This window comes from Macaca nemestrina, chromosome 12 (assembly GCF_043159975.1).
Source record: "Macaca nemestrina isolate mMacNem1 chromosome 12, mMacNem.hap1, whole genome shotgun sequence".
NCBI lineage: Eukaryota > Metazoa > Chordata > Mammalia > Primates > Cercopithecidae > Macaca > Macaca nemestrina.
The window spans coordinates 7,322,340-7,347,883 of NC_092136.1; the positions used below are offsets into that span (position 1 = coordinate 7,322,340).

Genomic DNA, 25,544 nt, shown 5'->3' on the forward strand with positions numbered 1-25,544 from the left:
CTCAAAAAGAAATAAAGGCCGGGTGCGGTGGCTCACACCTGTAATCCCAGCACTTTGGGAGGCCAAGGCAGGCGGATCACCTAAGATCAGGAGTTCTAGACCAGGCTGGCCAATGTGGTGAAATCCCATCTCTAGTAAAAATACAAAAATTAGCTGGGAGTGGTGGTGGGTGCCTGTAATCCCAGCTACTTGGGAAGCTGAAGCAGGAGAATTGCTTGAACCCGGGAGGTGGAGATTGCAGTGAGCCGAGATCGCACCATTGCAGCCTGGGTAACAAAAGTGAAACTCTGTCTCAATAAAACTAAAACCAAAAACAAAGAAAACCATAAATAAATAAAAATAAAATTTGTTTTTTGGTAGGAGCTGATACCATGCATTTCCTAATCAGACGTACTACTATTGTCAGCCCTGGGCTGAGCACTGCTCAGTTTGGTGTGTCCCGTGCAAACAGGAGCCCTGGAGGAAATTCCAGCCCTGGCCGGGCGCGGTGGCTGACGCCTGTAATCCCAGCACTTTGGGAGGCCGAGGCGGGCGGATCACAAGGTCAGGAGATCGAGACCACGGTGAAACCCCGTCTCTACTAAAAATACAAAAAAAAAATGAGCCGGGCGCAGTGGCGGGCGCCTGTAGTCCCAGCTACTCGGGAGGCTGGGGCAGGAGAATGGCGTGAACCCAGGAGGCGGAGCTTGCGGTGAGCCAGGATCGCGCCACTGCACTCCAGCTTGGGCGACAGAGCAAGACTCCGTCTCAAAAAAAAAAAAAAAAAAAAAAAAGAAATTCCAGCCCCATCCTCCCTGGCTCTGCTGAGGGTCCAGCCCCTCCTGCAGGCCTGCAAACAGCGGTCAGCCTCATGTTCCTTTCCGTCTCCTTGATGAAGCGTCCCTCTCTTCTCCTCCCAGGCTTGGTGACCCAGATTGGGAAGAGGGGGCCAGCATCACACACATACATGCTTGTTTCTGCTTCGCAGGCCCTGCAACAACCCTGCACAGTAAACAATTATCCTCATTTCTTAGTTAATAGCTCTAGTTAGGAGTTAGCACTGAGGGAGTGAATAAGCACTATTTGCTTATTGAATCCAACCAATGTAGGAGGTCAGAGCTACTCATACCCACATTTGACAAATAAGGAAACTGACACATAAGAAAGCCCTAGTGTCTCCTTCAAGGTCACACAGCTGGTAAGTTGCAGAGCCAGGATTTGAACGCAGGAAAGTCCCCTTCTAGTCACAGTCTGACCTTTTTTGTTTGTTTGTTTTTGAGATGGAGTCTCTGTCCTGCCTCGGCTGGAGTACAGTGGTGCCATCTTGACTCACCGCAATCTCTGCCTCGTGGGTTCAAGCGATTCTCCTGCCTCAGCCTCCTCAGTAGCTGGGATTACAGGTGCCCACCACCACGCCCGGCTAATTTTTTGTATTTTTAGCAGAGACAGGGTTTCACCATGTTGGTCAAGCAGGTCTCAAACTCCTGACCTCAGGTGATCCGCCCACCTTGGCCTTCCAAAGTGCTGGGATTACAGGCGTGAGCCACCGCGCCCGGCAATCTGACCTATTAATCAGCAGCATTACTGTGGAGATTAAGCCCTTGAATGCAGGGGTGGGCTGTCAGCTGTTCCACTCTTTCACGCGTTTACTGCCCTCAGCCTGGCCATATGCTTTGTTGGTTTCCTAGCCAGCGGCTGAACGATGACTTCCTGGGGACTGTGAGTGGTTATCCTCCAAATGATGGGTCCCCAGGAGGAAAACGAGGCTGGAGAGCAGAGGGTGGCCTGGAGTAGGGTGATCTGCTGGCCACCATCCTCTCCCTGTGTCCAGACATGGGATGGGGCCCAGAGCATTGCCCCGGCACAGGGGAAAGGGAAGCTCTGTGACTCACAGAGTGTGTGCCCCACCCTCCTCCTCACCCTGAGGGTGTTAAGGAGTGGCCTGTCCTGGAGGAGATGACTTGAGGTTCCCACCCCTGCCCTCTACCTTCCCAGCAGACAACCCCAAGGCTGGGTAGAGGTGGCGTGGGGTAAGGAAGACTGTGGTTTGTGGCTTTTGGCTTGGGCTGGCCTCCAGGCTGGGCCTTCCCTAGCTCCCACTCATCTGGCAGTGCCTGCCCTGCCAGGCTGGGCAGTGAGGAATTGAAAGAGGGGATTGTTGGGGGGAGAAGGAGGAGGATAATAGTAATAACTCTGGCTTCTCACAGGCGTCTCCGAGGACCGCGCCCCGCCCCCACCCCCGCCGCGCCCGTGCCTTCCTTGGACATGGTTGGAGAGCTGTGTGTGGTGGGCTAGGCAGGATGGGGCCTGAAACGCAGGCGGGGCAGAGGGAGAGAGGCCAGAGTGAGAAAGCGGTCACCCAACTCAGGTCCCCGCCTCTCCCAGTGCCGGGTCTGGGAGAAGTACTCGCCCTCCCCACATTCCTCCCCTTCCCCCCGCCCCCCCGACCCTGGGTGGGAGAGGCCTGCATTCTTACCTCCCTCCCAACATCCCCACCCTTCCCAAAGTCCACCGTTGGTGCTACAGCGCCCAGCCCAGAAGTCACCAAGCCTTGACTTGTGGTGGCTTGTTTCTTGTGTCTGGACATCTGCAGCTGCCCAGCTGGTCTCCAGGCTCCCGCCTCTGCCCTCCCAGATAGCCCACCTGGTCCCACGACCAGACCTGTCATCTTACGGAGTCCAACCTGGCCCTTCCCACAGCATGGGAAGAAAAGCCCAGTTCCTTAGCCAAGGGGCCCTGCGAAGACAGCTTTGGTGCACACAGGCGGGTGTGCAGTGAAGAGGGAGAAAGGCGGCAGGCCTGGCCCACAAGCTTCCTGGAGAGGGTGGTGTCCCAGCTGGACCCTGAAGGATTTGGGGGAGGAGGGGAGGTTTGAATGGGCGGTGACTGGGAGGCAGGGCTTGCTGAGGTGGGAAAGCAGTCTGAGCGAAGGCTAGGAGGTTGGTGCTCCCTTGATGTGGCCCCTGGGTGTGGCCTGAGTGGGTGTGGGGAGGTGTCCTGGGGATAAGGCCCAGATCAAGGTGGGCTGGGGCCAGATACTGGAGAGCCCCAGGCCCCAGCCGTGGACTCTGGCTCTTCATCTTTGGGCAGAGGGGCTGCCGAAGTCTTCTGTGCAGGGACTCACTTGTGCTTTGGAGGATGGCTCTGCCAGAGTGAGGAGGATGGAGGAGGCTGAGAGCCTGCAGGCTGGGAGACTTATGTGCTGGTCCAAGCCGGAATAGATGAGGGTCTGAATGGAGTACTGATTGATGGCATTCATTAATTAATTCACTCATTTCTCACCTATGTATTTGGTGTTTACTATATGCTAGGCATTGTTTGAGGCACAGGGGATTTCTTTCTTTTTTTTTTTTTTTGAGATGGAGTCTCGCTCTGTCACCCAGGCTGAAGTGCAATGGCGCAATCTCAGCTCACTGCAACCTCTGCCTCTGGGGTTCAAGCAATTATCCTGCCTCAGCCTCCTGAGCAGCTGGGACTACATGTGCCCATGACCACGCCTGGCTAATTTTTTTTATTTTTAGTAGAGACAGGGTTTCACCATGTTGGCCAGGCTGGTCTCGAACTCCTGACCTCAGGTGATCTACCCGCTTTGGCCTCCCAAAGTGCTGAGATTACAGGCATGAGCCACCGCGCCCGGCAGGGATGGGGGATTGCAACAAGCCCAGCCTGTGCTCTCAGAGAGCTGGCATGGCCATGGGGAGACAGACAGGACCATTTCAGGTGGTGATGAGCTCTCAAAGAAGGAGAGGAGGGCAGCCCTTGGCAGGGAAGGAAAGTCCAGTGTGTGTGCTCCTGAGTCCCACTGTCTCTCTCCCAGGAACTCCCTCCCCGGAACAGCAGGCAGGTGCCCACTTCCCTCCTCTCATGTGGTGGCCCCAGATGCTTCTCCCCAACTTGTGCACACCACTGGATCTTTCCGCTCTCCAGACCCATCCTGCTTCTTCTTTGCCCACAGAGCTCGGTTCCTCACTGACCTTGATCTCCCAGCATGCGTCCTCAATGAAGTGCCATGAGAGGCTGAGCTGAACTTCAGCCCTACCTCTGGCCACATGACCCTACACAGACCACTGTCCTGCCCTGAGCCTTATTTTCTTCTCTGAAATGGGTCTAATAATGGCATCTTGTCAATCAAGTGTCTGGCACGGGGTAGGAACCCAATAAATCCCAGCGCCTGTTCCTTCTGCTGGGATCCTCAGGTGCTACTCAGCCTGCTTCAGCGGGCCTTCTGTGAACTGTAGCTCTGCTGGTGTCTGGGGCAAACCACGTGGTCTTCACAGCCTTGCACCCGCCATGTTGCTCCCAATCCCTGAAAGACAGTTCTAAGCCTTTTTATCTCTGTAAACTCTTAGCTCCTTGGGGTCTGGGTCTGGAAATACTGGTACAAAGCAGGGGTCCAGGGCTGGGGGTCCGGGGAAGAGGTGACTCAGGACAGGGGTCCAGCGTAGTGGTTAACAGCCGAGATTCTGGACAGTCAGACTGTCCTGGGCTTAAACCTTGGCCTTGCTACTTCTTGAGGTCATGAGCATTTGACCAAGCCCTCTGTGCTTCTGCCTCCTCATCTGTGAGGTGGATGTGTACCTGGTCCTAGCTTGCTGGGGCCTGTGACTACTAAATGGGATACTTTCATGGAAAATGACTAAGCACAGCACTAAGCACACAGTGACTCTCTTTCTTTCCTTCCTTCTTTCTTTTTTTTTTTTTTTTTGGAGACAGAGTCTCGCTCTGTTGTCCAGTCTGGAGTAGTGCAATGGCGTGGTCTCGGCTCACTGCAACCTCCACCTCCCGGATTGAAGCAATTCTCATGCCTCAGCTTCCCTAGAAGCTGGGATTACAGGCACGTGCCACCACACCCAGCTTATTTTTGTATTTTTAGTAGAGACGGAGTTTCACCATATGGGTCAGGCGAGTGTTGAACTCCTGACCTCAGGTGATCCACCTGCCTTGGCCTCCCAAAGTTCTGGGATTACAGGCGTGAGCAACCACACCCGGCCTCAGTGAGTCTTAGTCAATGTGAACTCATTAAAACCGATTCAGTGAACAAGCCCACCCCATGGTCTGCTCTCCTCTATAGCACTTAGAACCCTGCAGGGGGATTAGCTGGGTGTGGTGTGCAACTGTAGTCCCAGATACTCAGGAGGCTGAGGTAGGAGGATTGCTTGAGCCCAGGAGGTTGAGGCTGCAGTGAGCTATGATTGCACCACTGCACTCCAGCCTGGGCAACAGAGCAAGACTCTGTCTGTGAAAAAAAAAAAAAAAAAAGAATCCTGTTGGGGCTTCAAGGGGAGGTAATTTCCTAAGAGAGATCTTGGTGTGTCCTGAATCAGATGCAGTTTGAGCCCCCCCTCCTATCTACCCATCTGGCCAAGCCACAAGGTGAGCAGGGCACTTATGACCCCACCTGCCGCAGCTTCATTTCTGGCCTGAGTAACTTTCTTATGCTCAGGGGCTTGATCTGAACCAAACCATGAACCAGCACCAAAGCTGCACTAATCTACTCTATGCCCACGTGCTCTGGACTCAAACCCAAATATTCTCCAACTGTACTGTGAGCCTAATTAAAGCTCTTGGGAAGTTCCAAAACCAACCATATATTTTCTTTTTTTTGAGATGGGGTCTCGCTCTATCATCCAGGCTAGAGTGTAGTGGTGCATTCTCAGCTCACCACAACCTCGTCGTCCCACACAATTCTCCTGCCTCAGCCTCCTGAGTAGCTGGGACTACAGGTGCGTGCTACCACACCTGGCTAATTTTTGTATTTTTTTAATAGAGACGCAGTTTCACCATGTTGGCCAGGCTGGTCTTGAACTCCTGGCCTCAGGCAATCCATCTGCTTTGGCCTCCCAAAGTGCTGGGATTACAGGTGTGAGCCACCGCACCCAGCCAAACGAGACCATTTCTTTTGCACTGATACACATGATCCTTAATGAGAACCAGCTGCTGACACCTGTCCCGGAAGTTTCATCAGAAACAGTTCCAGGTGGGGGACTTCAGCAATGTGGGGGCTTACAGCTCAGATTACAGGGCTGAGCTGCAGCACGTGAAATAGTGTTAGGGGCCAACGTGGAAAACCCTACCTGGATTCCAGTCCCCACTGTGAGTTTTTTTATTTTTATTATTTATATTTTATTGTTTAAACTACTATTATTTATTAATTTATTGTTATTATTTATTTTTCGAGACAGAGTTTCGCTCTTGTTGCCCAGGCTGGAGTGCAGTGGTGTGATCTTGGCTCACTGCAACCTCCGCCTCCTGGGTTCAAGCAATTCTCCTGCCTCAGCCTCTGGAGTAGCTGGGATTACAGGTGTGAGCCACCACGCCTAGCTAATTTTTGTATTTTTAGTAGAGACAGGGGTTTCGCCATGTTGGTCAGGCTGGTCTCGAACTCCTGACCTCGTGATCCAGCCATGTTGGCCTCCCAAAGTGCGGGGATTACAGGAGTGAGTCACCGCGTCCGGCCCTGGCCTAACCTTTTGTGAGCACTTACTGCGTGCTAGGCACCTACTAAGCTCTTTGCATGTGTTGGTCCTCATGACCCTCTTACTCATCCAAAAGCTCCATGGCTTAGTCTGTGATCCATTTCACAGGTGAGGAAGCTGAGGCCCAGAAGAACTTGCCCAAGGTCGTGGAAGCAATAAAGCTGGATTGGATCCAAGCAGTCCCATCCCAGTGCCTAGATGGGGTGGGCTTTTACCTACCTTGGAACGTGTGTGTAAAGCCGCTTTGACACAAGAGGCATAGGCCGGGCGTGGTGGCTCACGGCTGTAATCCCAGCACTTTGGGAGGCCGAGGCGGGTGGATCACGAGGTCAGGAGTTCGAGACCAGCCTGACATAGTGAAACCCCGTTTCTACTAAAAAAAAATACAAAAATTAGCTGGGCATGGTGGCGCGCGCCTGTAACCCCAGCTACTCAGGAGGCTGAGGCAGGAGAATCACTTGAACCCAGGAGGCACAGTTTGCAGTGAGCTGAGATTGAGCCACTGCACTCCAGCCTGGGGGACAGAGCGAGACTCGAGACTCTGTCTCAAAAAAAAAAAAAAAAAAGAAAAGAAAAGAAAAAAGAAACCAGGCATGACACAAATGACAAGTGATGTCGTTTTCCTTGTTACAGTTACCAGTATGACAGGTGGGATGGGGCCGGGTGTGGGTCCTGGCAGGAGGGACCTAAGAACTTTAGGTCCCGGCAGGTGCAGCCCTGGGAGCAGCCACGAGGGGGCATCAGGCTGCACAGGCGGCTCCAGGATGTCGGTCCGGGACCGGGCGAAGGGGTCAGTGAGTGATTCTCCGGCACAGCAGGATGAGCCCTACATAGGGCAGGTGGGCCCAGGAACCCCCTTTCTCAGTCCAAGACTCCCAGGCCCCAGGGCTTGGCCTTGGTGGCACCCATCTGTTGTGGTGCAGTTCGGCGGTCACAGCCTAGGGGCCGGGTCCAGCCCAGCCAGCTCAGCAGTCGGTCAGCACCCTGCCCCTTCCTGCGCTGCTGGGACGCCCCCAGATGCTCAGGTCACCACGCAAAAGCCCTGGGTAATCCGCCGCCAGAAGTTGCGACCGCGGCTGCTGAGGGCCACTTCGGCCGCCTCCTGGAAGACGGCGTGGACATTGTCATGGAGCCGAGCCGAGCACTCGAGGTAGGCCACCGCGCCAACGGACCTCGCCATCTCCTGGCCCTAGAGGGACAGGTGGATGGGGCTGCTGTGAAGGGGGCAATGGGCAGGCCTCACGTCCTCGCTTCCTTCCCCTGGACAAGAGTGGAAGGTGGGGTCTGCCGAGCACCCATGGCTCCCGTACCCTGGCTTGCCCAAGCGCCCTCATGCACTTTAGCACATTTATTTTTCTTTTCTTCCTTTTCTTTTTTTTTTTTTTGAGACGGAGTCTTGCTCTGTTGTCCAGGCTGGAATGCAGTGCAGTGGTGCGATCTTAGCTCACTGCAGCTCCGCCAACCAGGTTCAAGTGATTCTCCTGCCTCAGCCTCCAGAGTAGCTAGGACTACAGGCACCCGCCACCACACCTGGCTAATCTTTTGTAATTTTGGTAGAGACAGGGTCTTGCTCTTTTGCCCTGGCTGGTCTCGAACTCCTGACATCAAGAGATCCACCCGCCTTGGCCTCCCAAGTGCTGGGATTACAGGGATGAGCCACCACCCCTGGCTTTTTTTTTTTTTTTTGAGACGGGGTCTTGCTCTGTTGCCCAGGCTGGAGTGCAGTGATACAATCTTGGCTCACTGTAACCTCGAACTTCTGGACTCAAGGGATCCTCCCGCCTCACCCTCCCAAGTAGCTGGGACCAGAGGAGCGGCCACCAAGCCCAGCTATTTTTTTTTTTTTACTTTTTTGTAGAGATGGGGTCTCCCTATGTTGCCCAGGCTGGTCTCAAACTCCTGGACTCAAATGATTCTCCAGCCTTGTCCTCCCAAAGTGCTAGGGTTACAGGCATGAGCCATTGTGCCTGGCCTTCATTGTGTTTCTTTTTCTTTTCTTTTCTTTTTTCTTTCTTTCTTTTCTTTTTTTCTGAGATGGAGTCTTGCTCTGTCCTCCAGGCTGGAGTGCAGTGGTGCAATCTCAGCTGACTGCAACTCCGCCATCCGGGTTCAAGTGATTCTCCTGCCTCAGCCTTCAGAGTAGCTGGGACTACAGGCACCCGCCACCACACCACCTGGCTAATTTTTTGTATTTTTGGTAGAGACAGGGTCTCACTATTTTGCCCTGGCTGGTCTCGAACTCTTGACCTCAAGTGATCCACCCACCTTGGCCTCCCAAGTGCTGGGATTACAGGCGTGAGCCACTGTGCCCAGCGAGCCTTCGTTGTGTTTCTTACCTCCATTCTGGGCTGGGCCTCTTTGCCTCTCAAGGCACCAAGAAATGAACTTCCTATGAACCTGGGCGTGTAGCAGAGAGGATCCCACAGTCTGAATATGTGGGCCTCCTCTCTGGGTCTCAGGTTGGTGGTGGAACTGACTCTGATACGCCTACTTCTTTGTTCTCCCTTCTGCCGGTGGAGGCTCCCAGCATATTCTAGGGACCATTTCCAAGTGCTGGAAGTTCCTGACACCAACAGCCTCTAAGACGACCCCAGCTCTGACCTACACCCTGAGCATGCTGGACGCCTAGTGCCACTGAGAGGCATCCAGAGGTCCCCTTAGCCAGTCCTCCCCAACTCCCACCTCAGGCTGGGTTTCCTACCCTGTGGTAGGTCACAGGCTCCAACCCGTTTCTTCGGAGCTTGTTCACCAGTGATTTGTCCTTGCGCAGGTCGGTCTTGCAGCCCACGACGATGATGGGCACCTTCTTGCAGAAATGATTCACTTCTGGGTACCACTGCAGGGGGGCAAGGGGGCATGTATGAGCCCTTGAGAGTTCTGGCCCTCTCAGTGGGCCACTCTCCTGCTCCCCAGCCCGAGCTCTGATATTGATAATCAGTACAGCCAGCATCTAGGGAGAAACTATTTGGTACCAGACTCTCATCTAAGAATTTACACATATGGACCCATTAATTCCCCAAGGCCCGGCAGCAAGTTGATAACCAATCCCACTGTACAGATGCGGTAACTGAGGCACAGAGAGGCGACGTAACTTGGCCTTGGCTGGAAATGGCAGGATTTGAGCCTGGGGGTGGGGCTCAGAGCCCTGCTCCTGCCTTTCTAGAATCCTGCCTCTCTGCAGGGTAAGGGCCCTTACAGACACCCACTAAACTGAGCAAAACATATAAGGAAATAAGTGATCCTTTAAAATCAAATCCGGAGGCTGGGAGCGGTGGCTCAAGCCTGTAATCCCAGCACTTTGGGAGGCCAAGACGGGCGGATCACGAGGTCAGGAGATCGAGACCATCCTGGCTAACACGGTGAAACCCCGTCTCTACTAAAAAATACAAAAAACTGGCTGGGCGTGGTGGCTCAAGCCTGTAATCCCAGCACTTTGGGAGGCCGAGATGGGCGGATCACGAGGTCAGAAGATCAAGACCATCCTGGTTAACACGGTGAAACCCCCGTCTCTACTAAAAAATACAAAAAACTAGCCGGGCGAGGTGGCGGGCATCTGTAGTCCCAGCTACTCGGGAGGCTAAGGCAGGAGAATGGTGTGAACCTGGGAGGCGGAGCTTGTAGTGAGCTGAGATCTGGCCACTGCACTCCAGCCTGGGTGACAGAGCGAGACTCCGTCTCCAAAAAAAAAAAAAATACAAAAAACTAGCCGGGCAAGGTGGCTGGTGCCTGTAGTCCCAGCTACTCTGGAGGCTGAGGCAGGAGAATGGCATGAACCCGGGAGGCAGAGCTTGCAGTGAGCTGAGATCCGGCCACTGCACTCCAGCCTGGGCGACAGAGTGAGACTCCGTCTCAAAACAAACAAACAAACAACAACAAAAAAACAAATCCGGGCCAGGTGTGGTGGCTCATGCCTGTAATCCCAGAATTTTGGGAGCCTGAGGCGGATGGATCACCTGAGGTCAGGAGCTCGAGACCGGGCTGGCCAACCTGGTGAAACTCCACCTCTAGTAAAAATACAAAATTTAGGTGGGTGTGATGGTGGGTGCCTGTAATCCCAGCTGCTCGGGAGGCTGAGGCAGGAGAATCGTTTGAACCTGGGCGGCAAAGTTTGCAGTGAGCTGAGATTGCGCCACTGCATTCCAGCCTGGGTGACAGAGTGAAACTCCATTTCAAAATAAATAAATAAATAAGATAAAAATAAATCAATCAATCCAGGCTGGGCGCGGTGGCTCACGCCTGTAATCCCAGCACTTTGGGAGGCTGAGGCCGGCAGATCACCTGAGGTCAGGAGTTGGAGACCAGCCTGGCCAACAATGGGAAACCCCGTCTCTACTAGAAATACAAAAATTAGCCGGGCATGGTGGCGGCGCCTGTGGTCCCAGCTACTCCAGAGGCTGAGGCAGGAGAATCACTTGAACCCGGGAGGCGGAGGTTGCAGTGAGCTGAGATGGAGCCACTGCACTCCAGCCTGGGCGACAGAGTGAGAATCTGTCTCAAAAATAAATAAATAAATAAATCCGCTTACAAAATGGTTGCCGCTGTCTGCCTCAACTGCTTGCCTGGTGGAGGGAGGGCTGCTCTGCGGAATGTGAGGCCACCAGGGCCGAGTTCTTTCAGCCTGGACTACAGCTGGGGAGTCAGGGATCCCGAGGGGGCTTTCTATCTCCAGGAGCACTAAGTCGGCCAGTTCAGGCGTCAAACTTGCCAGATAAAAATTGGCATCAGGCCGGGCGCGGTGGCTCACGCCTGTAATCCCAGCACTTTGGGAGGCCGAGGCGGGCGGATCACAAGGTCAGGAGATCGAGACCACGGTGAAACCCCGTCTCTACTAAAAATACAAAAAATTAGCCGGGCGCGGTTGTGGGCGCCTGTAGTCCCAGCTACTCGGGAGGCTGAGGCAGGAGAATGGCGTGAACCCGGGAGGCGGAGCTTGCAGTGAGCCGAGATCGCGCCACTGCACTCCAGCCTGGGCGACAGAGCGAGACTCCGTCTCAAAAAAAAAAAAAAAAAAAAAAAAATTGGCATCAACTGGGCTTGGTGGCTCAAGCCTGTAATCCCAGCTACTCGGGAGGCTGAGGCAGGAGAATTGATTGAACTCGGGAGGTGGAGATTGCAGTGAGCCCAGATTGTACCACTGCACTCCAGCCTGGGAGACAGAGTGAGACTCCATCTCAAAACAAACAAACATTGGCGTCAAACTACCTCATTCCTGGAAGCAAATGGGGCCTTTGTGGGGTCCCTGGCAGATTCCCTACACCCTACCCATCCACCGAAACTGCCCATGAGGAAGATTTCCTTGGTGGCTCCCACTGAACCCAGCAGTGAATCCTCTGTTTTTTGAGACAGAGTCTAGCTCTGTTGCCCAGGCTGGAGTGCAGTGGTGCAATGTCGGCTCACTGCAACCTCCACTTCCCGTGTTCAAGCAATTCTCCTGCCTCAGCCTCCCAAGTAGCTGGGGTTATAGGCATGTGCCACCACACCCGGCTAATTTTTGTAGTTTTAGTAGCGATGGGGTTTCACCATGTTGGTCAGGCTGGTCTCAAACTCCTGACCTCAAATGATCCGCCCTCCTCGGCCTCCCAAAGTGCTGGGATTACAAGGCGTGAGCCACCGCGCCCGGCCTCCACTACTGGATCCTCAGCCCTGCTCCTACCAATCCCTCGATAGCCCTGACCCTGGGCATCACTCCCTCCTACCTGACTGAGCCTGCAGTTCACCCCAGGACCCCACTCTCCTGGCTCTCCTAGGTCTTATGGGGCCTTGCCCTCCTCCTTCTCTCCCTGGGCTTCAGCCTTTCCTCCCCTCTAGCTGCTCTCCCTCACCGGGCAGCCTCCCCCAGGCTTTACTGCACCTGTAGCTTATAAATATGCGGCTGCATTGAGGCTGCCCAGCCGGACTGCCTGCTAGGAGGAACTGCAGATGCATGCCTGGCACTGCCTGCCGGACACCTCCACTAGGATGTCCCACTCCGGTCCCCAGCTTGCTCCTTCTCATCCTGGCCAAGGGCAACTCCACCTTCCAGCTGCTCTGGTAAAAACTCCTCCCTCCCACCCACATCCAATCCAACAGGAAACCCCGATCATGAGCAAACTCCGCCTTCCAGACCGATTCAGAATGAACCTCCTTCTTGTCACTCCACCCTGGTCCCAGGCACCACCATCTCTCCTGGTCCCCAATGCCCAAACAGCACCAAAACAAATGTGCTCAATCATTTGTTCTGAATGAATGGGCAGGGCAGCCTGCCAGGGTTCAAATCCCAGTGTTACCACTTTAATAGATGTGTATCTTTGGATGAGTGACTGGATCCAGGAATAATAACACTCCATAAGGCTGGCCAGGGGAGTAAATGAGTAAATACATGCAAGTACCCAGAACAGTGCCTGGCACATGGTCAGTCCTTAAAATTGTCGCCATTGTTGTCGCTGTTGCTGCAAATACTGTCGTGGGCTGTACCCTGCAGAAACTCGGAGGCCCTGGCAGCAGTGGGTGAGGGGCTGTGCCATGGCTAAAGGCCGCTGGAGCAGAGGAATTCAAGGGGCCACATCCCTGATATCCATGACTAGCCTCTGAGAACCAGCAGCCACGCAGAGCTGCCGCACTCTGACTTCACGGTTCGTGCACCTCGGGCAGGCACAGGCTGGGGAGATGCAGGAGCCTCTGGGTCACCCAGCAACCTCAGGCAGAGCCGCAGTGGGAAGAGCCACAGTGTTCAGAGTCTGCAGCATAGGGTAGGCAAGGAGCACTGTACTGGGAGTCAGAAAGGCAGATGCTGCCACCAAATCCCTGTGCCAGAGACCCTGGGCAAGCCACTGCGCCACTCTGGGCTTCAGTTTCCCCATATATACACCAAAGGCTCTGGAATCAGTATCATTTTGGGCCCGCCACGCTCTGACAGTCAGTTGGATCAAGGGTGGGTGGCAGAGTGGAGTGGCCTTGCTATGGGGGCTATGCCTCCCTGTCCCCCGATACCTACCCGGTTAAAGACGTTGTCAAAGCTGTTCGGGCTGGTGACATCAAAGCAGAGCAGCAGGACACTGGCGTCAGGGTAGAACAGGGGCCGCAGGCGGTCATAGTCGTCTTGCCCTGGGCAGAGTGGGGGTGGTCACTGCCTTCAGGGCTCCTGGCCCCTGTCAGCACCGCCCCGATGTCAGGAGGTCACCCCATCAGATGGGGAGCTTCTGGGGACAGGGCCTAGTTTTTTGCCTCAGAGTCTGGCACAAATTTGGCTCTGAGGTGGCTACTCCATGTGAGTGCGCCCTTGGGGCAGTGCTCACCTCTGCCTGTGGGGTGTCTGGAAGGGATGGCGGGCAAGGCAGAGGCCAGGCCTGGCACCACCTGGAGGAACTGGGGCCGACTGCTCAGAAGCCGGCTTTGCTCTGAGCTTAGGAGTGAGAAATAAGGGGTAGGTGGGAACCTGGCAAAGACATCTTAACCCGTCCAACTAAGAGGGCTGCTGGGATGCCCTGAGTTTAGCTCAGAGCTCACCCTGGTATAGGCAAGGTCAGGAGGCTGGAGGGCAGAGGCCACGGACAGGCAGATCCTACAGAAGCTAAAAGCAGGGTGGAGCGCTCAGAAGGCCAGGAACAGTCCTGAAAGCAAAGTGCTGGATTCCCGCTTGCCTCCAAGACGTAGTGGGCAGCCCTGGGGTGCTGGGGGTGCTGGGGGTGCAGGTGGACACGGCTGCAGAGGCAAAGAGGGCTCAGACTCCTGGGCCCACTCCTGGCCCGCGCCTGTCCCTGGGAGACTGGCTGGCCTCCCTGGTTCAGAAGGAAGCAGAGCGGAATCTGTCCCAGGCATCTGGGGCCCACGGAAGCCCCTCCCACCCTGCCCCTGCCCCAGCACACCCACCTGCTGTGTCCCAGATGTGGAGGTGCACAGGTCTGCCTTTCACTTGCAGGTTGACCATGTACCGCTCAAACACGGTGGGGGTGTAGCTCTGAGGAGAAGCAGGGCAGGGGGAGGCTGTGAGGAGGCTTTGAGAGGCGTTGGGGACTTGGTCTGTCCACAGCACTGCCCCTGTCTTGGGAGTCAGTGGAGTGTAGTTGTTTGTGAGAAGCCTCCTCCTCGGCCTGCCTGGGCTGCTGGTCCAGAGCCTGTCTGCTTTTGCAAAGTCCTGAACCTCCCAAGCTTTGTTCTCAGTTGTGAAATGGGAATATTGAAAGTCCCTACCAGCCCGGCGCCATGGCTGACCCCTGTAATCCCAGCACTTTGGGAGGCTGAGGTGGGCCTTGACACCAGGAGTTCGAGACCAGCCTGGCCAACATGGTGAAACCCTGTCTCTACTAAAAATACAAAAATTAGCCTGGCGTGGTGGCACATGCCTGTAATCCCAGCTACTTGGGAGGCTAAGGCAGGGGAATCGCTTGAACCCAGGAGGTGGATGTTGCAGTGAGCCGAGATAGCGCCATTGCACTCCGGCCTGGGTGACAGAGTGGGACTCCGTCTCAAAAAAAAAAAAAAGTCCCTACCACAGTGCCGCTATAAGGATTCAGTGAGATATTCCATGCAGAGCCCTTAGCTCAGGGCCTGGCATAAAATAAGCACATCTACATGCCAGCTACTGTTATTTTTATCATTGCCCTCTGGATGGGGGCAGGGGACTCCCAGTTTTCCTTTTTTTCACAGACAGGGTCTCCCTGTGTTTCCCAGGCTGGAGTGCAGCAGCTATTCACAGGCACCATAGCTCACTGTAGCCCCAAACTCCTGGGCTCACGCAATCCTCCTGCCTCTGCCTCCCAAGAACTGGGACCACAGGCACATGCTAGTGGGACTCCCATTTCTGAGCCTTCATTCATGTTGTCGCCCCTTCCTAGAACACCATTAACCTACATGTTTATTCATGCCTTGCTTTGTTCGTTTGTTCATTCATCTATTCATTCAGCAGCATTAGCACCTTCTCTAGGCCCAATTCCGGACACTGGGAAGCAGGCAACAAAAGACTCAATCCCTGCCCTGGGGAACTCGCACCTTTTTGGGGTTCCTTCTTTGCCTCTCAACCTCTCACAATCCAAACAAGACCCCTATTAAATGCTACCTTCACCTTTCTGGGATGCCTTTCCTGATCCCTTACCAGAATGCCCCAATGCACCTTCCACCTTTTTTTTTTTCTTTTCTGTTTTTGAGACAGAGTCTCACTCTATCGCCCAGGCTGCAGTGCAATGGTGTGATCTTGGCTCACTGCAACCTCCACCTCCCAGGTTCAAGGGATTCTCCTGCCTCAGCCTCCCGAGTAGCTGGGACTACAGACACACGCCACCATGCCCGGCTAAGTTTTGTATTTTTTTTTAATTTTTTTTATTTTTTTTATTTTTGAGACGGAGTCTCGCTCTGTAGCCCAGGCTGGAGTGCAGTGGCCGGATCTCAGCTCACTGCAAGCTCCGCCTCCCGGGTTCACGCCATTCTCCGGCCTCAGCCTCCCGAGTAGCTGGGACTACAGGCGCTGCCACCTCGCCCGGCTATTTTTTGTATATCTTAGTAGAGACGGGGTTTCACCGTGTTAGCCAGGATGGTCTCGATCTCCTGACCTCGTGATCCGCCCATCTCGGTCTCTCAAAGTGCTGGGATTACAGGCTTGAGCCACCGCGCCCGGCCAAGTTTTGTATTTTTAGTAGAGATAGGGTTTCACCATGTTGGTCAGGCTGGTCTTGAACTCCTGACTTCATGATCCACCCACTTCGGCCTCCCAAAGTGCTGGGATTACAGGCGTGAGCCACTGCACCCGGGCTTTTTTTTTTTTTTTTTGAGAGAGAGTCCTGCTCTGTCATCTAGGCTGGAGTACAATAGCGTGATCTCTTGGTCACTGCACCCTCTGCCTCCTGGGTTCAAATGATTCTTCTGCCTCAGCCTTGAGAGTAGCTGGGATTACAAGCACACACCAGCACACCCAGGTAATTTTTGTATTTTTAGTAGAGATGGGGTTTCACAATATTAGCCAGGCTGGTCTTGAACTCCTGGACTCAAGTGATCCACCCACCTCGGCCTCCCAAAGTGCTGGGATTATAGGTATGAGCCAGCACGCCCTGCCTTTCTTTTTCTTTTTCTTTTTTTTTTTAAATAGGGTCTCACTCTGTCACCCAGGCAGTGCAGTGGCGTGATCTTGACTCACTGCAACCTCTGTCTCCCAGGCTCAAGTGATTCTCCTACCTCAGCCTCCTGAGTAGCTGGGATTACAGGTGTGGGCCACCATGCCTGGCTAATTTTTCTTTTTCTTTTATCGTAGAGACAGGGTTTTGCCATGTTGCCCAGGCTGGTCTCAAACTCCTGAACTCAAGCAATCAACCCACCTTAACCTCCCAAACTAATTTTTTGTATTTTTTGTAGAGATGGGGTCTTGCTATGTTGCCCAGGCTGGTCTTGAACTCCTGGACTCACACGATCCACCTGCCTTGGCCTCCCAAAGTGCTGGGATTACGGGTGTGAGCCACCACTCCCAGACCAGTGTCCCATGTTTGGGCCTTTCTTCTTTGTCCTGCCTGGGCTTGGGAGGAGGTCGCCCAGGACAGAGGCCCCTTATTCCAGCCTTGCCCAGCCTAAGCTCACTGCCTTTCCATGAAGGTGAGATGAACGGGCAACAGGCCAGGTTTTGTACACAGATGAAAATGCAGGAATGAAGAGGGAGCTTTTGAAAGATGGGTTTGCAAAACTCTGCCACAACCTGTGCCCTCTGCTCCAAGGGGCATGCTGGGCTGCCTGCTGTTAGGTCCCTAACCCTGGACTGCCTGCTCAGGGCTGGTTGGTACGGCCACAGTCAGGGGGGGCCCTATCCTATTCCCTTCCCATGCCAGGTGGGGCCCCCACCTGCCCATGACTCAGGAGAATTTCACGCCTGCCCGCCTGCCTGCCTGCCCGCTGGCCCTCTGAGTCAGGCCCTGACCAGCTGGGAGGGGCAGCACCTGAGCAGTGGGTCAGCACCATCCTCCAGGGAAGCTGCAGGGAGTGGGGTGGGGAGAAAGGCAGGTCTCAGAGTGGGCAGCTGAGGAAGATGGAAAAGTTGGGATAGCCTTGAGGTAAGGGCTGGCCCCACCCCAGACTCTAGACATGCTGTCACTCCTTCTACCAAGAGGAACCAACAGGAAGAGACAAGGGCGTCACCTACCTCTCCATCCCCCCTTGCCCACTCAGAGTGCCCTCCCTCAGGCCCTTTGCCTGGTGGGGGCAGTGTGACCTGGTAGCTAGGAGCACTAGCTTTAGGTTTAGATGTGCCTGGCTTAAGACCCAGCTCCGGCACTCACCAGCTATGTGTCCTTAGGGCAGTCTCCTCACTGGTTAAAGGGGAAGAGTGTCACGCCATGATGTGGGAGGGAGGATGGACTGGCAGATGAGGCCCCAGCATAAATGCTCACCACCGGGAAAGCTGGTGGCCAGGAGCAGTGTCCACAAGAGCCCCCATCCGTCCTTCCAGGTGGTGACACTTTCTCCAGTGATATGGATTGGCTGTGTGTCCCCACACAAATCTCATCTCGAATTGTAATGCCCACGTGTCGAGGGAAGGATCTGGTGGGAGGTGATTGAATCGTGAAGGTGGTTTCCCCCATGCTGTTCTTGGGGTAGTGAGGGAGATTTTTCTTTTTTTGACGGAGCCAGGCTGGAGTGCAGTAGTGCGATCTTGCTCACTGCAGCCTCTGCCTCCTGGGTTCAAGTGATTCTCCTGCCTCCACCTCCTGAGTAGCTGAGATTACACGTGTGTCACCACACCTGGCTAATTTTTGTTTTTTTGGTTTTTTTGAGATGGAGTATCGCTCTTGTTGCCCAGGCTGGAGTACAATAGCACGATCTCTGCTTACCGCAACCTCCGCCTCCCACGTTCAAGCGATTCTCCTGCCTCAGCCTCCTGAGTAGCTGAGATTACATACATGTGCCACCATGCCTGGCTAATTTTGTATTTTTAGTAGAGACAGGGTTTCTCCACGTTGGTCAGGCTGGTCTCGAACTTCCGACCTCAGGTGATCCACCCGCCTTGGCCTCCCAAAGGGCTGGGATCACAGGCGTGAGCCACTGTGCCCAGCCTAATTTTTGTACTTTTAGTAGAGATGGGGTTTTACAATATTGGCCAGGCTGGACTCGAACTCTTGACCTCAAGTGATCTGCCCACCTGGGCCTCCCAAAGAGCAGGGATTACAGATGTGAGCCACCATGCTTGGCCAACAGTGAGGACGTTCTTACGAGACCTGATGGTTCAAAAGTGTGGTGCTTCCCCCTTCTCTCTTTCTCTCTCCTGCTGCCACGTAAGAAGTGCCTTGGTTCCACTTCACCTTCCACCATGATTATAGGTTTGCTGAGGCCTCGCCAGCCATGTAGAGCTGTGAGTCAATTAAACCTCTTTTCTTTTCTTTTTTTTTTTTTTTGAGACGGAGTCTCGCTCTGTCACCCAGGCTGGAGTGCAGTGGCACTATCTCAGCTCACTGCAACCACCACCTTCCAGGTTCAAGCGATTCTCTCGCCTCAGCCTCCCAAGTAGCTGGGATTATAGGTGCTTGCCACCACGCCCAGCTAATTTTTGTATTTTTAGTAGAGACGGGGTTTCGCCATGTTGGCTAGGCTGGTCTCAAAATCCTGACCTCAGGTGATCCGCTTGCCTCGGCCTCCCAAAGTGCTGGGATTACAGGCGTGAGCCACCGTGCCCCGCCAACCTCTTTTCTTTATAAATTACCCAGTCTCAGGTAGTTCTTTATAGCAGTGTGAAAATGGACTAATACCCCCAGCCCCTCCCCAGCTTCTGACCTTTGTCCTAGAGTAGGGGCCTCTCATTGTGAAGGGCACTGGTGCCCTTGCAGCTGAGCTCCCAGCTTGACCACCCACTAAGTCACCTTCTTGATCTGAGCTGCAGGGCAGCCTGCTGGGAATCTCTTGGGAAACATGTTTCAGTGCTTTGCAAATGCCCATGGTAATGACACCACCACCTACCATTCTCTAAGGATCTGTGCGTGGCTGTGTACTGGCGCCGCCTCTGATCCTGGCAAGCTTGGAACATCAGTACAATCTTCACTTTCTGATGATGTTCAGAGAGAGGAAATGACTTGTTCAAGGTGACACACTGAACAGCTGGCTAGTGACAGAGCTAGGTCTTTCTGGCTGCAGAGGCCAGGCTCTGTCCCCAGCCACCTGCCTTTCCTGAGGTTACCAACTCCAGTTCCTGGAGGCAGAAAGGGGCTGGGTTTCCCCTCTGGCTTGTAACTGTCACAGCCCTTTCCCCCACTCGGGAGGTCATCCTAGAGACTCTGTCTATACCTTCTGTTGTGTTGTTTTTTTTTTTTTTTTTTTTTTTGAGACGGAGTCTCGCTCTGTCACCCAGGCTGGAGTGCAGTGGCCGGATCTCAGCTCACTGCAAGCTCCGCCTCCCGGGTTCATGCCATTCTCCTGCCTCAGCCTCCCAAGTAGCTGGGACTACAGGCGCCTGCCACCTCGCCCGGCTAGTGTTTTGTATTTTTTTTTTTTTTAGTAGAGACGGGGTTTCACCAGGTTAGCCAGGATGGTCTCGATCTCCTGACCTTGTGATCCGCCCATCTTGGCCTCCTGTGTTGTTCTTTGACCCCCAGGCAGGGTCACCCTCTGTCCATGGGACCAATGGCACCTAACCTTATCTGTTAGGCCGTCCTCAGCCAGAAAAGAAGGGCTGAGCCTGTGCTGGACCAGGACAGAGATGACTCAGGTTCGGGTCTGCCCTCCAGGGGCTCACAGACAGAAAATGGATCATTACCAAGATAGGGGACCTGGGCAAAGGGGAGTGTCGGGGTATCCCTAGTTAGGACACCCATGGGAGTCTAAGTGCGAACAAGGAAGGACTCAGAGGGCTCTAGCCAGCAGGGCCGGGTGCTCTTCACCGCCTCCTATCCCCATGCTGGTGTGGGGGCTGCTAGGCTTTGAACCTGTGGGAATGGTTGCAGCCCCAAATGCCAGCCAGGACTGGGCAGAGGCTGGCAGCCCAGCCTGGGGCTCCCCCCTGTTCTAGGAGTTCTCTCTACCTTGCCCTCCCCTGCTGCTCTGAACCCAGGGTTGGGCCACAGCCGGATGAGGGTCACGGAGGTCCCTCCAAATCCTCAGGCTGCTCTCAGCCCTTTGCTGTGTGCAGGAAGTCTGGGAGATGGGACTCCAGCCTCCTGGCTGCTGGCCCCTTGGGCTTCAAGGGCTGCCTGGAGGAAGAGTCTGGTGCTAGAGACAGGGGCAGGAGGAGGCTGGGTCCAGCAGGCAGATCACTGGGGGCTGTGGAGAAGGCCCTGGTAGGGAGTGGGAAGACCAGGGGTCTAGATCAGTGCTGCCCCCACTGAGCCATGTGCCCCCAGGCAAGCCTCTGGGCTCTGGAGTCAGTTTTCCCATCTGCAAAATGAACCCTTTCCAGCTCTTGCACATTGTGGGATATATATATATATATATATATATAAATTTTTTTTTTTTTTGAGACAGAGTCTCACTCGGTTGTCCCCGAGCTAGAGTGCAGTGGAGTGATCTTGGTTCACTGCAACCTCCGCCTCCTGAATTCAAGCGATTCTCCTGCCTCAGCTTCCCGAGTAGCTGGGATTACAGGCGTGTGTCACTATGCCCGGGTACTTTTTTTTGTATTTTTGGTAGACACGGGGTTTTACCATGTTGGCCAGGCTGGTCTTGAACTCCTGACCTCAGCTGATCCACCCGCCTTGGCCTCCCAGAGAGCTGGGATTACAGGCGTGAGCCACCGCGCCTGGCCCATTGCGGGCTCTTTAAAAGAAGAGGACTCTCCTGCTCCAGGGCCCCCAGACAGGGGAAGAGCCTGGACAAATCCGGCCCATTTTCCTGGTGACAAGCATGCCCTCCCCCCATTTCTGGCCTGCCCCAGCATGTCCCTCAAAGCATTCACATCTTATCAACTGCAAGACGCCCATTTCCACGTCAGAACTGCTCTGAAGCTGGGATGGTCTCACCATCAAGGACATTTCAGAGCTGGTGGTGAGGCACCAGCCCTCCAGCCCCCGCCCATCAGGTGCCTTCCCCTGGGCCTGGGCCAGCTGTCCCTGTGTAGTGCTCTTCCCTGGGTGCCCTCATTGTTGGGTTCCCATGGGCAGCATCCAGAAACATGTTTCCCCCAACTTAAAAAAAAGTATGACTGATCAAAGGAGGTGACATGAGCTCCACAAGCCACTAAACAAAAGTGACTCAATGCCACTGCAGCAGAAAGCCATGGCGGGGCGCAATACAGCCCGGGGGGTCACAGCCAAGGGTGGGAGACAGGCAGGACATCATCGTGATAAGAACTACAGTGTGATAAGAACCAGGGTAGGCCCGACCCATCCTGCTTGTGCTCAGATGCCCCAGCACCTGTACAACCCCAGGGGCTTTGAGGATGCTGGGAAGAAAAGAAGGAAGAATGCCAGTTGCGGTGGCTTAAGCTGGTATTTCCAGCACTTTGGGAGGCTGAGGCGGGCAGATCGCTTGAGGCCAGGAGTTCGAGACCAGCCTGATCAATAAGGCAAAACCCCGTCTCTACTAAAAATAAAAAAATAGGCCAGGCGAGGTGGCTCACACCTGTAATCCCAGCACTTTGGGAGGCCAAGGTGGGCGGATCACGAGGTCAAGAGATGGAGACCATTCTGGCCAACATGGTGAAATGCTGTCTCTACTAAAAAAATACAAAAATTAGCTGGGCACGGTAGCACGCACCTGTAGTCCCAGCTACTCGGGAGGCTGAGGTGGGAGAATCACTTGAACCTGGGAGGCGGAGGTTGCAGTGAGTCGAGATTGCTCCACTGCACTCTAGTCTGGGTGATAGAGCGAGACTCCGTCTCAAAAATAAAATAATAAAAAATAAAATAATAAAAAAAATTATCCAGGCGTGGGTTGGGATTGTTGGGTGCCTACAATCCCAGCTTCTCAGGGGGCTGAGGCAAGAGAATCACTTGAGCCGGAGAGGCGGAGGTTGCAGTGAGCCGAGACTGTGCCAATATCACTCCAGCCTGGGTGACAGTGAGACTCTGTCTCAAAAAAAAAAAAAAAAAAAAAGATGCTGGGAGCAACTCCATGGACTCCCAGGACAACAGAGCTGAGAGGTGGCAGAGCAGGGGCCGCCTGGTGCCTGTGGAGTCTGCCTGGGCAGTCAGCATGTCAGGAAGGATTAACAGTGGGCATGCCTACAGCGCCAAGGACGTGCCAGGTACCGCACCGGAGCTGCCTATCAGCCTTCCCTGGGCTCCACCTCACCACCGCCCTACAGTCCCTCTACCCCATGGGGTTGTTGTGAGGAAACTGAGGCTCAGAGAAGCTAAGCAGGTTACAAAAGGGCACGGGGCTCATAAGAGGAGAGCAGAGACGCGGGCCCAGCAGCTGAGGCTACAGCTGGTGTGCTCTGACCCTCCAAGGAAGAGCCCATGGCACATGCATTCCAGCGGCAAGAGCTGGAGGGGAGAATATGTTTCCCAAGAGTGACATGTGCCAACTCTCCGTGAGTACTTCCTGTGCGCAGCCCGGGGCTGAGTGCTTGACGTCTATTAACTCACTGTCACAGTGACCCTGTGCGGTGGGCGCTGTCACTCACCTGTGATGTAGTTAGGGACACGGGCACAGCGGGGTTAGGGGACGCTCGCAAGGGCACACAGCTGTAAGTGGCAAAGCCATAATTTTAACCTAGACAGTCTGGCTCCCAAGCCCTCAGGCCCTCTTGGCGGAATTGTGCGGCCAAGTGCTGTCTTAGGATCTTGTGTGCACCCAGGTCGCCTCACTCAGTCCTTGTGACACCCCTCCCCGGTAGGTGCCATTCCTCCCGCTTTACAGATAACATCACTGAGGCCTTCATTCCCACTGGCTGGGGGAGAAGAACTCTGCCCTGGACTCCAGGCCCCGCTGGGAGACCCCTCGGAGGCCGGGGCAGACGCACAGCCTGGGCCGTCCGGCACGGACCTGCACACCCGGGCGCGCGAGCAGAACCGGGCGAGGCGGAGACGCCGGGCACTCACCTCGGGGAAGGCCCCATCGGCGAAGACCATCAGCAGCGACGTCTTCCCGCAGCCGCCGTCGCCCACCAGGACCACCTTGACCGACCGCACGCCTGGTGGCGCCTCCTCGCCCGCGGCCTGGGCCGCCGTCATCCCGGGGTCGGGCGCGGAGAGGGCGGGCGGGCGGCTGCAGCGCAGGGACCCAGACTGCGCGGGGCAGGCCCGGCGGGGCAGGAATGTGGAAGGGGCGGGGCGGCGGGAGGAAGTGCGAGCCGGGCGCCCCGAGAGCCAGGTGAGACGCCCGGGCGGCTGGGCTGGGGCCCTTCCTCTCAAGGCCGTCTAGGTCCTTGAAGAAACGCTGCCCGAACACCTACTGTGAGCGGGCCGCGCTGGGGCCATGGGAGGTCGGAAGGGAGAAGACAAACAGCGGGACCATGACAGTGTGGGCGGGGGTGTGCTCACGGGCTGGGTCCCAGATCCTAGGCAGGAGCCAGTGACCTTTACTGAATGAGTGAATGAATGGTGCATTTCCCCAGGGGGCTTAGGACGGAGCACAACACAGGCGTTTCATGCCAGGTGGGAAGCGGATGACCCCCTTCACTGGCCCTACCAGGCCTGGCCTGCCTCCCTCAGCCAGCACCAGGAAGTTTTGCTGAAGGTGGGCAGCCACCTGACACCCTGGCTGGCCACGATCTAGGGAAAGAGATGGAACCTTCCCTCTATAAAGTGTGTTTCTTATTATTGCACCATGAGACGTCCTCCTGGTGCCCAAGGGCCTGGGGTCCCTGAACTGTTCAAGATAAAATCTAGGCCCTGCCTTGAGAAGCCCACAGCCTAGAATAGTAGACAGGCAGGACATCAGTGTGATCAGAACTACAACGGGGACAGGCAGCGGGACAGGAGTAGGGGAAAGGAGCTCCTCGCCCAGGTTGAGTGAGTCAGGAAGCCCTTCAGAGTCTTGAGGAAAAAGTGAGACACAGTCAGATGGGGGAGGGAGAAGGTGTTCCACAGGAGAGAGCAGCAGGGGCGAGGCTGTGGAGGCCGGAGCAGAATGCTGCCCCCCCGCCCCCGCAGAGGGTGAGTCTCCCTTGCACAGTGGTGCAGCAAGAGGAGCTGGTGCTTGCCCAGTGGGGCACTTTGGATGCCAGCAGTAAATCCAGCATTGGACTGGGAACTCATTGTCACCTAATCCCTCCACTTCTCCTAATGGCCAGAGTTGAAATCTTTTAAAAATGGGCACAAGGCTTTGGGAGGCCGAGATGGGCGGATCACAAGGTCAGGAGATCGAGACCATCCTGGCTAACCCGGTGAAACCCCGTCTCTACTAAAAAATACAAAAAACTAGCCGGGCGAGGTGGCGAGCGCCTGTAGTCCCAGCTACTCGGGAGGCTGAGGCAGGAGAATGGCGTGAACCCGGGAGGCGGAGCTTGCAGTGAGCTGAGATCCGGCCACTGCACTCCAGCCTGGGCGACAGAGTGAGACTCCGTCTCGAAAAAAAAAAAAAAAAAATTGGGCACAAGGGTCTTCCCAGATCTTGAACTGAGTGTTTATATTGAAACTTAAAAGAATAGGGGGCAGACATCATTAGGTTACCCCCAATTTATGCTGGTCATGACATCACCCCTTATGGAGTTCCAAGTCAGGCACGTGAAAATGCACCTTCAACCTCCTTTAAACTTACTGTGGTCTAAAGAGGCAGCCAGGGCAAGAGTCACTACGTGGAGAAGCAGAGTCCAGCTCCTTGACTCCTCTGCCTGGCTCCAGGCTGTGGTCCACAGGCTGGATGGAGCCCCACTTGGAGGGAAGGAGCCTCCCCAGGACAGCTCTGCCTTCCAGGTGCCCCTTCCTCCCCGAAACTGCCATAGGGCTGGGCAGTGACTTGACACCGGGCTGGGCAGGTAGCTCCTGAGCAGGGCTCCCCGCCCCAAGGAGTGGTGAGAGGGGCCCCACCCCCTCGGATCAGCTGTCAGCGTCATCCTCCCCATTGCTGCTGTCATCAGGCCTTGGGTGGCAAGGCTGGAAGGCAGGTGGGGCCAGACTGGGGGTGGAGGGAGTCGAGAGTCAGGCAGAGGCGTTTGGCCTTGGTTGCTATAGGGATAATCTCTGTAATGACACACTTGATGTCTGTCATGCTGTACAGTTTCACTGAACATTTCCTAATAATAACAGCACCCATTAATGGATTGCAAGC

The 25,544-nt window shown here is 54.9% G+C and overlaps 1 protein-coding gene across 1 annotated transcript; it reads right to left on the minus strand.

The window, feature by feature from the left end:
- Positions 1 to 7,049: 7,049 nt before the first annotated feature.
- Positions 7,050 to 23,612, minus strand: LOC105469664 (ras homolog family member D). The gene is made up of 5 exons (XM_011721002.2): positions 23,375 to 23,612; positions 14,304 to 14,391; positions 13,429 to 13,538; positions 9,157 to 9,291; positions 7,050 to 7,644 (listed from the first exon to the last, which is right to left on the minus strand). Exons 1-5 carry the CDS (start codon positions 23,504 to 23,506, stop codon positions 7,477 to 7,479), a joined length of 633 nt encoding a protein of 210 aa, XP_011719304.1. The 5' UTR covers positions 23,507 to 23,612; the 3' UTR covers positions 7,050 to 7,476.
- Between the last annotated feature and the right edge of the window lie 1,932 nt (positions 23,613 to 25,544).

Coding starts and splice junctions, on each gene's coding strand:
- LOC105469664 (XM_011721002.2), bottom strand. CDS start 23,506: ATGACGGCGGCCCAGGCCGCGGGCGAGGAGGCGCCACCAGGCGTGCGG. Junction 13,539..14,303: donor CCACATCTGGGACACAGCAG/GTGGGTGTGCTG, acceptor CACTCTGCCCAG/GGCAAGACGACTATGACCGC. Junction 9,292..13,428: donor TTGACAACGTCTTTAACCGG/GTAGGTATCGGG, acceptor GCCCCCCTGCAG/TGGTACCCAGAAGTGAATCA.